This window comes from Trachypithecus francoisi, unplaced genomic scaffold (assembly GCF_009764315.1).
Source record: "Trachypithecus francoisi isolate TF-2019V2 unplaced genomic scaffold, Tfra_2.0 Lachesis_group9, whole genome shotgun sequence".
Taxonomy (NCBI): Eukaryota; Metazoa; Chordata; class Mammalia; order Primates; family Cercopithecidae; genus Trachypithecus; species Trachypithecus francoisi.
In genome coordinates this window covers 19469546-19485149 of record NW_022681474.1, presented here as the reverse complement: position 1 = coordinate 19485149, position 15604 = coordinate 19469546, and the positions used below count along the sequence as shown (strand labels likewise).

At 36.8% G+C, this 15604-nt stretch overlaps 1 protein-coding gene across 5 annotated transcripts in view; it reads left to right on the top strand.

The window, feature by feature from the left end:
• The window catches only part of TRDMT1 (tRNA aspartic acid methyltransferase 1), a 66628-nt gene extending 53115 nt beyond the window's left edge, over positions 1 to 13513 (top strand). For all 5 annotated transcript variants that reach the window (XM_033208616.1, XM_033208615.1, XM_033208617.1 and 2 more), the window contains 3 exons: positions 460 to 517; positions 1560 to 1689; positions 6409 to 13513. In XM_033208616.1, the coding sequence (XP_033064507.1) occupies positions 460 to 517; positions 1560 to 1689; positions 6409 to 6509 (289 nt within the window). In that variant the 3' untranslated portion in view covers positions 6510 to 13513. The remainder of the gene's footprint in view (positions 1 to 459; positions 518 to 1559; positions 1690 to 6408) is intronic.
• Positions 13514 to 15604: the final 2091 nt, after the last annotated feature.

Genomic DNA, 15604 nt, shown 5'->3' with positions numbered 1-15604 from the left:
CTGGAGTGCAGCGGTGTGATCTCGGCTCACTGCAACCTCTGCCTTCCAGGTTTAAGAGATTCTCCTACCTCAGTCTCCTGAGTAGCTGGGATTACAGGCATGTGCCACCATGCCTGGCTAATTTTTTTATATTTTTAGTAGAGACAGGATTTCACCATGTTGGCCAGGCTGACCTCAAACTCCTGACACCAGGTGATCCACCCACCTCGGCCTCCCAAAGTGCTGGGATTACAGGCGTTAGCCATTGTGCCTGGCCCATTTCTGAGACATTTAAATGGAACTATCTTATGTCTTTTACCTAGTAATCTTTTACCTACAAATGATATTTATGTGACATTATTCCAGATATTTCAGAAGGATGTAATTGTGTAGATTGATTAATTCATTCGATAAATATTTAAGAAATTTAGCATTAACACATACATCAGGTGCCGCATAATAGTTGTGTTGATTTTTCAGATATGGAAGCTACATAGAAGGGACAGGGTCTGTGTTACAGACTGCAGAGGATGTGCAGGTACTATGCATGTTTTAAAACTAAAACACTTTAAAACTTTTAACTAAAATTGTATAGTACTTTGAGAACATTAAAATAATTTTATGCATCCAACTGGCCATGAATATATATTTTATTCATTCATATGTATATTCATATATATGTTTTATTACTGTTGAATACATCTTTTTCTTGTTGCTCTACATGAGTGTATATGCAAGGAATGTTTTATGTTTTTCTTTTTCTTATTTTTACCTTCTGCTTTTCTTTTATTCCATAAATAGTAAATTGAAATTCAGCCTACAATAGTTAATGTTCTCTAAAATGTTGTACAAACATCTTAATATTGGAGCCCTCCTTTGCAGCACACACTATAAAACTTCCTTTTAAGGAAAAAAAGAAATCTTAGCAATGTGCTTTATGAATACTTTAGTTGTTAACTCTTCATGGTGTCATGGTTGAATACAAGTCTAATATATAGCAAGTTTTATATTTTTTTGGAATAATTTTAAAGTGAGATCACATTATCTTTTATACTGATTCAAACTTTTAACTAATAAAATTTACCCATGATAAAAATTCTGTTATAGGCAAATGAATGTCTGGATTGAAGAAATTATATTTGCTTAATGTATTTAATCATTTTAAGGAAGTATCTTGATGAACCTGAGTATAAAAATAAAAGTTTTAATGATTCTCCTGTTTTATTATAAAATTGACTTGGTTGTTTTGTCATGCTTCTTTTGCATTTTTCACTATATTTCTTTTATATTGTCATTTATTGTTTATACTCTTATGATTTTATTTTAAGGGCTCCAAAATGACAGACACCCTGAAAAATATCCTGATCTGTTGAATGTTAACCTTTTTTTCTTTTCAAAGTTTACATTGTCCTTATCGAGCCAGTGTGTAGTCTATTGCACAGAGCCAATTTGCCCTGTGCACTTTGCCGCTGTGTGTTAGAGCAGACTGTATGTCCATCGAGTTTAGACTGTCTCACAGCAGGAGATCTTAAATCCAGTTGCACATTACTTTTTTAGTTATCTTGGGTATTTTCTTACAGATTGAGAATATCTACAAATCCCTTACCAAGCTGTCACAAGAAGAACAGATAACAAAGCTGTTAATGCTTAAACTGCGATATTTCACTCCTAAAGAAATAGCAAATCTCCTTGGATTTCCTCCAGAGTTCGGTATGTGGGATACATGCAGAATTCAGCTTTCATGTATTAAAACTCTCAAAAATCTTTAGGGACTTGTGTGTCTAGGACTTGCCTCAACAAACGGGCTCAGGAAACCTCTTTCCTTTCCTGATCATGCCATTTATGGCATCTTTCTGCCCTCTTTCCCCTCATAACTGCCTCATTCGGTTCTCTCCTGATTCATTCTCCCTCTCACTAACTCCACTAGTGGGCCACAGAGGTTGGCATGGTTAGAAGGGTCACATTGGCAACTCCTCACCTCTTTCCACAGATGGCTGTGCATAGCATCCCCTTTCCAGCTTATTTTCTTTTTCAGAGGTCCTCTCCTAATCACCCCACAGTAGAGCTTGTGAAAGAATGCTTTCGATCACCTCTTTAAAAAAATTAAAAGGCAGTTGAGGGATTATTTTGGAAGGGTGGGGGATGTATTGGTATTTATTCTCCTCAGATACACCTGTGTCAGCTGTGTGGCTCTATCCTTCCCTACAAGGGGTAGGTGGAGAAAGAGGAGGTGGAGAGGCTGTCTAGGAAGGAGCTTTCATAATGGAACAAAAGGGGTCTCAGAAAATGAAATTGACACAGGAGATGAATTGACATAGAATTGAAAGATTGGGGATCTACAGCAAGGAATCTCAAGAACAAATGGGAAGATTTAGTTGTAGAGTGAGAAAGTCAAAGACCTAACTTCATTGGCAGCCCCGGAAGTCCAGGGATTGGTGCTCTGAAGAGATTATACACACTGCTTTGGCCTTCTCAGTGATGCCCCAGCCCATCTCCCTGATCCCACTACCAGGGCCAGTGCTCTCAGCTCTAAGGAGGCTGTGGGTTTCTCAGGCCTGGGGTGGGCATGCTCCCAGTACCTGGCTGATGGACTGGGAGAAAGATTGACCTCCCTAGCATGCTTCCCTGGCTAGAGAAGGAGGAAGTGTGCTTTTGAGGACTCTGATTGAGAGTTTGAATGCAGAAAAGTCAAACTTTGTTAAGTTCAATACTTTTATAATATTAATATGGCACTATTTCTCAAATAAATAACAGGTTTAATAGATCATGTGTCAAATTCTAAATAAGGGATTTAAGCTGAGGTCTTGGAACACAACCGTTTTGTACATAGGGAACAAACTGCCAATGTAATTTGACTACCCTCTTGGTAATTGGTTCTCTGAGCGTAGTCACAGCAACCAGGTTTATTTTGTACTCTCTGCCTCTTTCTTGGTGATCTCATTTTTGTCCCAGATATCCTGGGGAGTGTTGTTTAAGAGAAACACAAACTTTCCTTGTCGTAGTTTATGTCACAAAATGAGTGAGAGCATTACAAAACAATAAAGACCTGAGAATTAGACTCAAGAATTCTCATTCCTAGTCTGCTTTCCTAGCTACTATTTTTTTTTTCCTTTTTTCAGCTGAGCAATCAGACATACTGTTGAAGAGAGAAAAGAGATTAACTATCTAATTAAAACGAATTCCTCAGCTTTATTCCAGTGCTTTTTTGTTTTCAAAGGGCAGTAGTCACTTTGGTAATACTGAACCTTGCTAAGGAGTGCAGAGCCCGGAGTCAGACTGAGTGATTTCGTATCCCAGCCCCACCTTAACCGTTCCTTTCTTTAGTTTACTTGTCTGTAAAATGAGGATAATCATAACTCCTACTTCATAGGGTTATTGTGATGGTTAAATGAGTTAATGTATGTAAAATTCTTATATAATATCTGAGACATAATGTAAAATTTGCTTTAGCTTTCATTTTTAGAATGAACCACTTATTTTATAATATTTATTTCATAAATATTTTTCTCATTGTTTTTAAATTTTAAGTGGGTAAAATAGAATTTTTCAAAACTCTCTGAATATATATGTGTAGCAGTTAGAAAAACAGCCTCTGAAATTGCTGAACCTCCTTTTAAAATACGTGATATGTTTGTGGAGTTGAGCTTACCCTGATGTCACCACTGAGCAGCACCATGACACAACTGTCCCTTATGTGTGTTTCTAACATTGTTGACTCTGGATCCAAAAATGGGCATTGTTTGAGCTGTTTGTCTACTGGCAATGATGGATCTGCAATGAACGCTCTGTCCTGGTTCTGTGACACCTGGTGGTGTGTATTCTGCAGTAGTAGGCTTCTGAAGAAAAACACTAACCTGCCCTTATGGGTGAAAGCTGATACCTTGACCTTGTTCATTCTATATTTCTTTGTTTTTGAGGATTATTATTGTTATTTTTAATGTATCTAAGTTTTTAAAAAGTCGTCTTTTAACTTAAAAAATTATGTCATGTTTTCCACAAGTTGTTAGGTTGGTGCAAAAGTAATTTGCCGTTACTTTCAGTGGCAAAAAGTGCATTTACTTTTGTGCCAATCTAACAGTTTAGATTTAGAGAAATATGCACAGATGCGCGCGCGCACACACACACACACACACACACACACACATAGATATAATTTGTACAAATCTTACTTGTTTGTTTTCAAACCTTTCTTTCCTTCTGCTGTAATTGTAATATTGCAAAAGGTCATCCCTGGGACAGTCTAAAAGCCTGTTTGTAGGTACATTTATACCATTGGCTACTTTGAAGTAAATACGTTTAGATAAGTAATGTGCTTACCTAAGATATTATCTTTAGAATGGAAACTTTATGGTCATGTTTAATTGCAACGGTAATTGCTGTTATTTTATTGCAGTTAATAAAATATCAAGCATCGATGAAGCAATTTTATTGTAACTAATTCTACCTTCCTGTCCTCACAAGCTCACAAGTATATGAAATTTTGCTATTCTTTTTTTTTTTTTTTTTTTTGAGGCGGAGTCTCGCTCTGTCACCCAGGTTAGAGAGTGGCGTGATCTTGGCTCACTGCCAGCTCCACCTCCCGGGTTCACGCCATTCTCCTGCCTCAGCCTCCTGAGTAGCTGGGACTACAGGCGTCCGCCACCTCGCCCGGCTAATTTTTTGTATTTTTAGCGGAGACGGGGTTTCACCATGTTAGCCAGGATGGTCTTGATCTCTTGACCTCGTGATCTGCCCGCCTCGGCCTCCCAAAGTGCTGGGATTACAGGTGTGAGCCACCACGCCCGGCTGAAATTTTGCTATTCTTAATACTCCTAATTATTTTTAAAATTTTCTTATCTAAGTTATTTTTCCTTTATTTCTTTGCTTTGCCAGAGTATGCTGAATGTGAAATCCTGACATTATAACTAACATTATAGTGTATACTCTTGTACATGGACAGTCTTTTATGCTGATATTTGCAAAGCCTTTTTCCAGTGTATGAGGGATCCATGGGCCTTTTTGTTTTAAGAAAGGAATGTAGCAAATGGAAGTCCAACATGAGAAAGGCAGTTTGTGGAAGCAGAGTGTAAAAACAACTGTGGGGGACTCGTATCCAGAATATGTAAAGGACTCTTACAATTCAGCAATTAAAAAAAGAGAAATCCAATTTTAAAATGGGCAAGGATTTGAGTCAATATTTCTCCAAAAAGGGTAGATAAATGGCCAATAAGCACATTAAAAATATGTTAGTTAGTTATTAGGGAAATGTAAATAAAATCACAGTATGATATTATTTCATACTCATTAGGATGGCTAAAATAGAAAAGACAAACAATAAAGTATTGATGAAGATGTGGAGATATTGGAACCTTCATACACTGCTGGATGTGAATATAAAATGGTGCAGCTGCTTTGAAGAACAGTCTAACGGTTCCTCAAACATTAAACATAGAGTTACTGTGTGACCCAGCAGTTTCACCCCTATGTATATATCCAAGAGAATTGAAAATATATGTCTATACAAAAACATACGTGAATGTTCATAACAGCATTATTCTCAACAGCCAAAAAAGTAGAAACAATCCAAATGTCTTTGAATGAATGAATGAAAAAATAAAATGTGGTAAATCTATACAATAGAATATTATTCACCCACAACAAGGAATGAGGTATTAGTACATGCTATGACATGAATGAACCTTTAAAACATGTTTAGTGAAAGAAACCAGACACAAAAGACAACATATTTTAAGGCTCAATTTATATGAAACAGAAAGTAGATTAACGGTTGGGGGCAGGGAGGTAATAGGCAGTGACTGCTAATAGGTACCAAATTTTTTTTTGAAGTGATTTTTTTTGAAGTAATGAAAATATTCTGGAATTAGACAATGGAGATGTTTGAAAAACTCAGTGACTATACTAACAACCTCTTAATTGTATACTTTAAGTGGATGATTTTTGTGCTTTGCAAGTTATATCCATAAAATGATTATTAAATCAAAGAAAGAACTGTGAAATAATGGCAACCATAGCTTTTTAAAAAAGTACACTAATACGTGGATTTCTCTGAGTTCTGTGGATATTTTATGTGTATGTGTGTGTGTGCTGAGCATAACATAATGTGATATGTTACTATCTCACTGTGTAGGCAATATAATGTTATAGAATATTTTTGGCTCAGCAGCCAAAAAAGTAGAAACAATCCAAATGTCTTTGAATGAATGAATGAAAAAATAAAATGTGGTAAATCTATACAATAGAATATTATTCACCCACAACAAGGAATGAGGTATTAGTTAATAATACTTCATTTTGTTAATAAAACTTCATGGAGACCTTAGTGATTTATTTATGAAATGACCGCTGTGCCCTTACTAAAGGATACATCCTTTCATCTCTGGAAATTGTGATTACAAATGGTTTCTTTAAATTGTTCTTTGTCTTTTCTAGGATTTCCTGAGAAGATAACAGTGAAACAGCGTTATCGCCTACTTGGAAATAGTCTCAACGTGCATGTAGTGGCTAAACTAATCAAAATCCTATATGAATAATTTCTTAAAAATCCACTTGTTTCCTCTAATTTATATTACTGTATTTTATAAAATACAAACTATTGGTATGCTTTATGGAGAGTATATTTGCATATGAAACTGGTAAATATATATGTGGAATATTCTTTTTAAAATGATTTCATAAACAAATCAAGGAGCACTAGAATTTTAGTGTCTACATGAGTATCTTGTGAAGTATCATAACAGGCATATTTTTATGTTAATTAAAGAAGTTTTTTATTTCTAATTTTAAAATAATGATTCTAATTCTAGCCCATTGAATGTTTTACTTAATTTCCAATCCTGTAAACACTTCTTTATTTCATCTAAACAAATGCTTATGATATGTAAACCAAATTATCATTATTCAATTTGTACAGCAGTCTGAAGATTATGTCAGGAAAAATAATCCTAAATGTTTGATTACCTCTCCATCAAGTGGTACAGAAACTGTTGGTGCACATGATCTACATTTTCCTCAGTCTCTATCTGAAGGACAAAACTCATTTTTCCTTCTTCATTTTGTATGTACTTTCCTTTAGTTTGCTATTATCAAATCTTGTTTTTGTCTTCTCAGCTTCTGAGTTGAATTTGCCTTTGCACGCTGAGGAATGTAGCATGGCATTAAGATTTCAGGGAGGAAGCTGCCCTCTGATCCCATGCCATATGACACTACTGCCCTTCCCCCAATTGTTCTTTATTGTGGCAACATACACTCTGAATTAACTTTTATGACTTTTAACTTTCTCTGTCTCTCTTCCTCAGTAGACCTCTTGGAATTAGGATTTCTAATCAAACTAAGTCTTGCATCATAAATTCTGTGGTTTGTGATAAAAGCAAGTGACAAAGAGAAGAGAGATGAAAAGAAACAAGTCCAGAAATCATATTACAAGATTTTAATTCAAATTTTTCTTCTTAAAAATCAACTATTTTGAGGTGGATAAATTGGAAGTTTGTGCATTGCTTGTGGGAACGTAAAATTGTTCAGCTGCTGTTGGAAAATAGTATGGAGGTTTGTCACAAAATTCAACATAGAATTACCCTATGATTCAGCGATTCCACCTCTGGCTATAGACCCAAAAGAATTGAAAGCAGGGACTTGAACAGATATTTGTACACCAGTGTTTATAACACCGTTATTCACAGTAGCCAAGCAGCCCAGGTGTCATCCCATTCACCCATGAATGGATGCACGAAATGTGTGCCGTGCGTGCAGTGGAATAGTACCAACCTTCAACAGTAAGGAAATTCTGACATATGCGGTGACACGGATGAACCTTGAGTACCTTATGCGAAGTGAAATAAGCCACTCTGTGGGAAGGGAGAATGGGTAGTTCGTGCTTACTGGGTACAAAGTTTCTGTCTGGGGTGATGAGAAAGTTCTGGAGGTGGGTGAGGAGGATGATTGCACAACAATGTGAATACTTAATGCCACTGCAACTGTATATTTAAAAATAGTTAAAATGATAAATTTTATGTTATGTATATTTTACTGCAATTGGAAAAATCATACTCTATTACCAATTTTTCAGAACTCATAGATAAATATGAATATAGGGAAGCTATAAGCCAGCCCATATGCAGAAACTATCACTATCTACATTCTTCATATGTGTTCAAAGACAGAGCCTGTTACAAGTCTCATAAATTTCAGTAAACGGAAATTATTTTGGCACACTTTCATGTAGGTTCTCTTCACTGCTGAAAGATTCTAAATAAAATGGTTTAGAATTTTACTGTAACTCTATGAATAATTATGCTATAATTATAGTATCCTACATTTGGTTGAGCACCATTATGCAAAATAAGTGTCAAGTTACTGTTCACCAACTATAAACACTTGAAAGGCCTGTAGAGACATTTGCTTACAAACTGGAAGACAGAAGGTAGCTTTGTGGAATTTTTAAATTATGGAAATGTATTCACAGAAGATGGTGATTCTTACCCTTAATTCATAATTGAAAATATACAGTAACAAGCATAAAACTCACATCTTAATGAAGAAGTATCTACCAGTGTCATTCAATTAGCTGATGTATATGTATGCATAATTAATTTGGAAAATGTTATTTTATGGAATATCTGCTATACGCTTTTTGTTATAATGCTGTATATAAAATTTGCACTGGAAATTCTTTTTCCTGATATTTGGACTTGTACGTTTATTCAGATATTGGAAAACATAGCTTCTCATTTTCAAGAGAATAATGTGTAATTCAATCTTCACCATACCTAACAGTAAACTGATTTTTCATTCTCCTTTTCCCATCATCCTTGCTCTTTTAAATGGCTTACCAGATAATTCTAAGGTATTTATTACCCTGCTTCATATTTTTAGTATGTCTTCAGGATCCAAAACTAATTTTAAAAGATGACCAAATCAATTAATGTAAACAAAATGAGTCATAATTGGAAAATGATTTTGAAGAGGTGGGTAGTCATTGTAGGAGGGGTCAGAGCCTGACAATCCTCAGTGGCAGGCAAGAAAGAGGAATGACAGCGTCATCTTCATAGAGGACCCTGGACATGGTGTTCTGGCTATTAAATCAGAACTGCACCACAGGCACTGCCCTGTGCCTGGAAAGGTGAGAAAATACCTCCAACCTTCAGCCAACTTTTCTTCCTAAAAAAGTAGAGCCTTCTACAGAGGCAAAAATGGTAGTTGAAATTGTGAACAGTGAGGGTCCGCCCAGCACTTTTTTAGAAATTTGAGGGTAAACTGTTGCTTGAAATGATCCAACTTTTCAAAGAGGTAAAGTTATTTCGTAGAGAGACTTTCAGGTTGCCCTGAAAAGCTGTATTGCTACCATGTGGGATGTAAAGCTGGATGGAGTTAGAGGTGAGTGCAGGCAATTCAACGCATTGGTAGGGGTGGAATTCCTCAGCAGAAATCACCATCTGGGTTTTGCTCCCATCTCAACCTAGTTCAGGTCTAGAGTGATTAAGTTGGAGACTTCTGAGGAGAGAGAAATGAACTAAAGATAAATAAAACTGATTTAATTTTAGCTATAGCAGAACAGAACAAAGAAGCAACCACATTTCATCTAACATCAAGCACCTAATAAAGGATGCATTCTGCAGGCCAACTGTATCCGCATCCAAACCAAAGTCACTCTGGTTGCTCTTTTGATTTGATAACTTAAGAGTTTAGAAACAAGAGGTTTCTAAATAAGCCAAGATAACACAATAAGGACCAAATTTTAATCCCACATAGACAAAGATATTAAAGTGGGTTTTCCTGAATTGCTTATGTTATGAACAGAAAGTTACCTTGTCATAATTTGGCCTTCGGCTTGGAATTCTAACTGTTTTAGGCCACCAGTTATGACACTGACTTACTAATAGCTTTGGACTTTGAAATTGAGTGAGGGTCATATAGCCTCAGCAGTTTTCTTGTAGCCTGTGATTGCACTGAGATCATATAATTTTTAAAGACATGGCCTTTGGACCTCTGTCTACTAGTTAATCTCTCCCATCTACCATTCAAATGTGCTATATACAGCTATCATATCAACTTCTTAGCAAGCACTTTTCTGGTCCTCCATCACACCCACCAAGATGTCTAGTTATGCCTTTCATTTGCGGGTTCCCCCCCCCCTTTTTTTTTTTTTTGAGATGGAGTCTCGCTCTGTTGCCACCATGCCCAGCCTCCCTTTGCATGTTTCTTAAAAAGGCATTAAGCATCTTGCACATGTTCTTTGGTTTCAGTTTGCATGAGTCAACCTGTCTGCATCATTTTCCCTTTCACTATTTCTCGTCTTTGCTGGTAAAATTTTAAAGCTTCAGTTTAAAAAAAAAAAAAAAAAGTCTTTTTTGTTGTTGTTTCTACCGTTTCTCTCTTTAGGCTGTCTAGGAACATTTTAAGGTACTCATGCTCTTCAAAATCTTACACAATCAAGATCCAAACTCCATCACCATTCGTGTCTTAGCTTGTGAATTTCTTTCTTTTTAAATAAAGTTGTTCAACAAATATGAGCATGTGCAACGAGCTGTTTTGGCTTTGTATTCCCCAAGTTCTCATATAATTTGGCTTTATATTTACCATAGATTCTGAGTCTTGCTTTCCGCCACATCCGCACTTACTGAGGTCTCCCTCAAGTACACCACACTTGACTCCTAAAGCTTCCAAAATCTCATTTTTCCTATAAATATGAGACTGGAAATTTCCCCAAAAACTAGAAGATAGGAATTGAGTTCTGCCATAGAAGAACTCTCTTCTGAATAACCCTAGGGTTTTTCACTTCTTTGCTTGGACCTAGCATAGCTTCAGTGTTTACTTCAAATATTTGCTCTGTATTTTGTTTGCATTTTGATTTCTATTTTTATCAGGACAGATTGAAATTGTAAGAGTATACACAGAGAACATGTTTGTTTAGCTAAATTAGCACTATAATCAGATGAGATCACCTAGAGGGCCAGAGGATGAGAGTGAAAGAGAGAAAGAAAGAGAAGAGCAGAGGCTTGGAGCTGACTTATCTGAAGATTCAATCCTCAGCTCTCTTTCTACTCTTCACTTTTCAAGACACTTTTCTCAGAGATTCTCACCCTTTCCTACAACTTCAGCCATTTTGCCAGTGACACCCAGATGACTCTAAATCTGCTATTTTCCTAAACCCTATTCTAGAATCTTCATGCTGGGACATTTTTAACTTAGATATCTTGCTATTCAAGTTGTATCAAATTTGCATCAAATTTAGCATGTTTGCAGCCTCAGTGCTCTCCATTCTATAGTCAGTTCCACTCGTGACTTTAATATTTATGGTACGGTTAGTCTCCAAATCTTCCAAGTTCAAGCCTCATAACCAAAGATCATCTTCACCTTCCTTCTCACTCTGCATTCCATTGTTCAGCTTCTGTTAAAACAGTCTTCCTAAGGCAGGTCTTCTCTGAACCATCATCTATTTTTAGGAAATCTTATAAAAAGTCACTGAGATTTAAAAACCCCACACATATATTTGCAATCATATTTGTGTGGTTGGTTAAACATGTCAACATTGAACAGATTTGAGCCTTCTAAATTTAATCTAGCATGAATGTCATTTTTACTAAAATATTTGCTATTTTACTCACTTAGCTGGTTCCTTACACAAGTCCAGTTAAATTTCACATATGGAAAAATGACTGAAAACACCTAATGGAATGCGATACTCCTTGTGTAGTAGAAATGAGTTGAGTTTCAGATTTGAGAGCTGATCCTATGAATGAATAGACAATAAACTGAATAGTTGTTACGATTTGAGTTTTAAAAATGGAAAATGTTTCATGTTTTACAGAATGTAAATGTCCACAAGGGCAGAGATTGTTAATACATTTTCCCCCCAGTGACTTAAAACAGTACTGGCACGTAGTAAGCACTCAATAAATATTTGTTGAATGAGTGAATATAGGAACCATACTGGAGTCGATATTGAAGCTACATAGAAAACATCACACTGCGGAGTTCAGACAGTGTCTTTAAGTTGTTCTCTTTAAAACTATTGAAGTTGTCTGTTACTGCCACTTCTTCCATGCCCAGAGGAACAGCCAAAGTTACTCAAGTCCGGAAGACAAGATTTAAAAATAATTCTAGGGTAGGCTTTTAGCTTTTGGAAAGTAGTGCAAATAAAAGTTTTTGAAATACTGTATTCTGACTTCTGGTCTTGACAAGAGAGTGTAGATTTATTTTTCCCTGCTTCTCCCTGAAAAGTACAATTATAAACTCTGGGTAAGTATAATTATAAAATAATGCAAGAGGAATCAGAAGGAGAATTCTGAAAGGTGGAAACAGGAAGGCACACTGGCGAGGGACCCCAAGACTAGAGGAACAACATGGTTCCAAGACATCTGACCCCTCACCCAACAGGGGAAGGTTACCCAGGCTTGGTGTTTCCCGACCTACAACCTAACAACAGAAGGCAGCCCAGAGAGACTTGTTCCTGCAGAAGAGGGAACTGAAGTCTAGTCAGTAATACCAGATGAGTCTGGCTCTACCAGCACGGGGGATATATCAGGAACCCCACTGACAAACATCCAGACCTGAGACTTGTCTATTGTGCTGAGAGATGAGCACCCAGGGGCCTCTGGCCAAAAGCATCGAACCCAGGAAGATTTTTTGTTACCCTGAGCTGGAGACTCCCTTCTCCCAGAGGTACCATGGGACCTGGCTTGGGGGAAAATCCTTCTTCCCGTAAAGTAACATCATGAAGGACCATCCGGGAGCCCCAGCAGCACCAGATAAACCAAGCAGACCAAAATAACACTGCAAAGACTTTAAAAACCAAATTACCATTGGAGTCATAGCCCACAAAAACTAAGGCAGAGCTTGCATGCTGAACATAAATGGAGTGACTGCCTACTAAAAATAAAATACTAAAATAATAGACAAAATGTTCAGGATACAAGGTAAAAAGCCTGTCATACCAAGAACCAGAAAAATCACAGCTTGAATAAGAAATGACGGTCAACAGATGACAATACTGAGATAAATCAGATGCTGGAATTACTTGACAAGGATTTTAAGCAGCTCTCATAAAAATGCTTCAACGAGTAATTACAAATTGTCTTGCAACAAAAAATAGAAAAGCTCAGCAAAGAAATAGAAGTTAACAAAAGAACCATTATGATAGGTGCACTATATGCCAATTTTTAAAAATAGAAATAAATGGCAGTTATATAACTGAAAAATACAATACTAAAATAGAAAACATTCTGTGGTAACAGATAATTTGATTAGCTCCTGGACATTTTGTCTGTTACATTAACTTTATTTTCAGAAATTTAATTATGATGTGTCTTGGCATGAATTTCTTTCAAAGTGGCAGATATTTCAAGGTGAATGTAATGTCCTGTTTGGTATTCATTCAGCTTCTTGAATCTGTACATTTATATCTTTTGCTAAATTTGAGGTCAGTAGTAGAGAGGAAATGACAGAAGATAGAAATCAGTGAACCTGAGGACAGATCAGTAGAATTTACCTAATCTGAATGACAGGGCAAAGATAGGCTGACAAAAAAAAAAAAAAAAAATTAACAGAGCCTTGGGGACCTGTGGGACAATAACAAAAGAACCAACATGTATGTTTGAGGTGCCAGAAGTAGAGGGGAAAAAAATGGAGCTGAAAGAGCATTCAAATAAATAACGGCTGGAAACATCCCAACTTTGGCAAAACCTTAAAAGCAGCTGGAAGCTGGGCGTGGTAGCTCACACCTGTAATCCCAGTACTTTGGGAGGCCAAGGTGGGCAGATCACAAGGTCAGGAGACAGAGACCATCCTGGCCAACGTGGTGAAACCTCGTCTCTACTAAACACAAAAAAACTAGCCGGGCATGGTGGTGCATGCCTGTAGTCCCAGCTACTCGGGAGCCTGAGGCAGAGGAATGGCTTGAACCTGGGAGGCGGAGACTGCAGTGAGCCAAGATCACGCGACTGCACTCCAGCCTGGTGACAGAGTGAGACTCTGTCTCAAAAATAAAAATAAAAGCAGCCGGAGAAAAATGACACGTTGCTATGGGGCGGGGGACACAATTTGGATGACAGTAGATGTCTCATCAGAAACCATGAGAACCAGAGGAGGTGGCATTGTCAACTATGAATTCTATATCTAGCCAAATTATCCTTCAAGAGATCTCTCTTATATCTATATATGTATAGATGCACATATTCCTCTATGCAGCTCTTTACAATTATTAGGGAGAGCAGGTAGTTACATGGAATTAGGCTTATGTGATATGTGAAATAATCAAAGATGAGAGGAAGATACCTAACGTATAACTAATGATTATAACTGTGAAATTACTCATCTAAAAATAGATTGGAATAAAATAATGATAACAGTTATGTTAGGGTAATAGCATTTTAATTTTTCTTGTTTATATTTTTCAATTGAATGTAATCTTTTTTGTTGTTTTTGTTTTCATCAATGTGGCATAATGTTAGTTTTATAATTTAAAATGTTCTTTCTTTTAAAACACTCAATTTCAAGTCTTTACTGTAGAGTCTCTTCATTGTAAGCTTGTAAGTTGCTATTTCATTTGCATCTTGATGCTATGTAATATAATCTCCTTCCCTGCTGACTTTTTTCCTCCAGGGCAGAGACTACATCTTGCCCATTTGTGTATCCCCAGTACCTTGCTCAGACGCTGACAGATAGTGGGTACCTAATAAATAATTGTCCAATTAACTGATTTAGATATCAGTATGCTGAGTATGATAATAGAATTGTAGGTTCTTTCATGGCTTGGGGGATTGTTTGAATAATTCTGTCAGCTAAAAAGAAGAGAAGCGCTGAGCACAGTGCCTCACACCTGTAATCCCAGCACTTTGGGAGGTCGAGGTGAACGGACCATGAGGTCAGGAGTTTGAGACCAGCCTGGCCAACATGATGAAACCCTATCTCTACTAAATATACCAAAAAAAAAAAAACAAAAAACAAAAAAAATTAGCCGGCATGGTGACATTTGCCTGTAATCTCAGCTAAGCAGGAGAATCGCTTGAACCTGGGAGGTGGAGGTTACAGTGAGCTGAGGTCATGCTATTGCATTCCAGCCTGGGTGACAGGGCGAGACTCCGTCTCAAAAAAAAAAAAAAAAAAAAAGACATTAGGTGTTACTGGAAGAATATTTAATGCCAAAATTGTGTATAACTCCTAGCGTATTGTTTATGTCTCTTCTAAACATAGTCTAGGAATTGTTGACAAAGCTTGATTTAGCAGTATTTCTGTAATAAATATAGTCCAAGTCACTATAAAGAAAACATACAAAGGTTTTTTTATAGAGCTTAGAATAATGGCACTGAAAAAGACAGAAGTGAGGTCATCTCATCCTTTCTGCCATGGATGACAACACCTTAAATCTTCCCACAGATCTATGTGGCACTTCAATTAACAAATCCCCTGGGAATGACGCCCCTTTGTAAGGCGTCAGCCTTGTTAAATCACTCCTCCCACCATAAATCACATCCATAATGCAAAGCTTCCTCTCACAAGATAAAGATGCCTGTGTGTACTGCTTCTGTGTCTATCTTCCCAATTAAAGGTACAAGAGGCAGAGTCTGAAGAGTGCCAAGTATCCCCAAACTTTGTTTTCTTTTTCTTTTTTTTTTCTTTTCCTTCCCAGAAG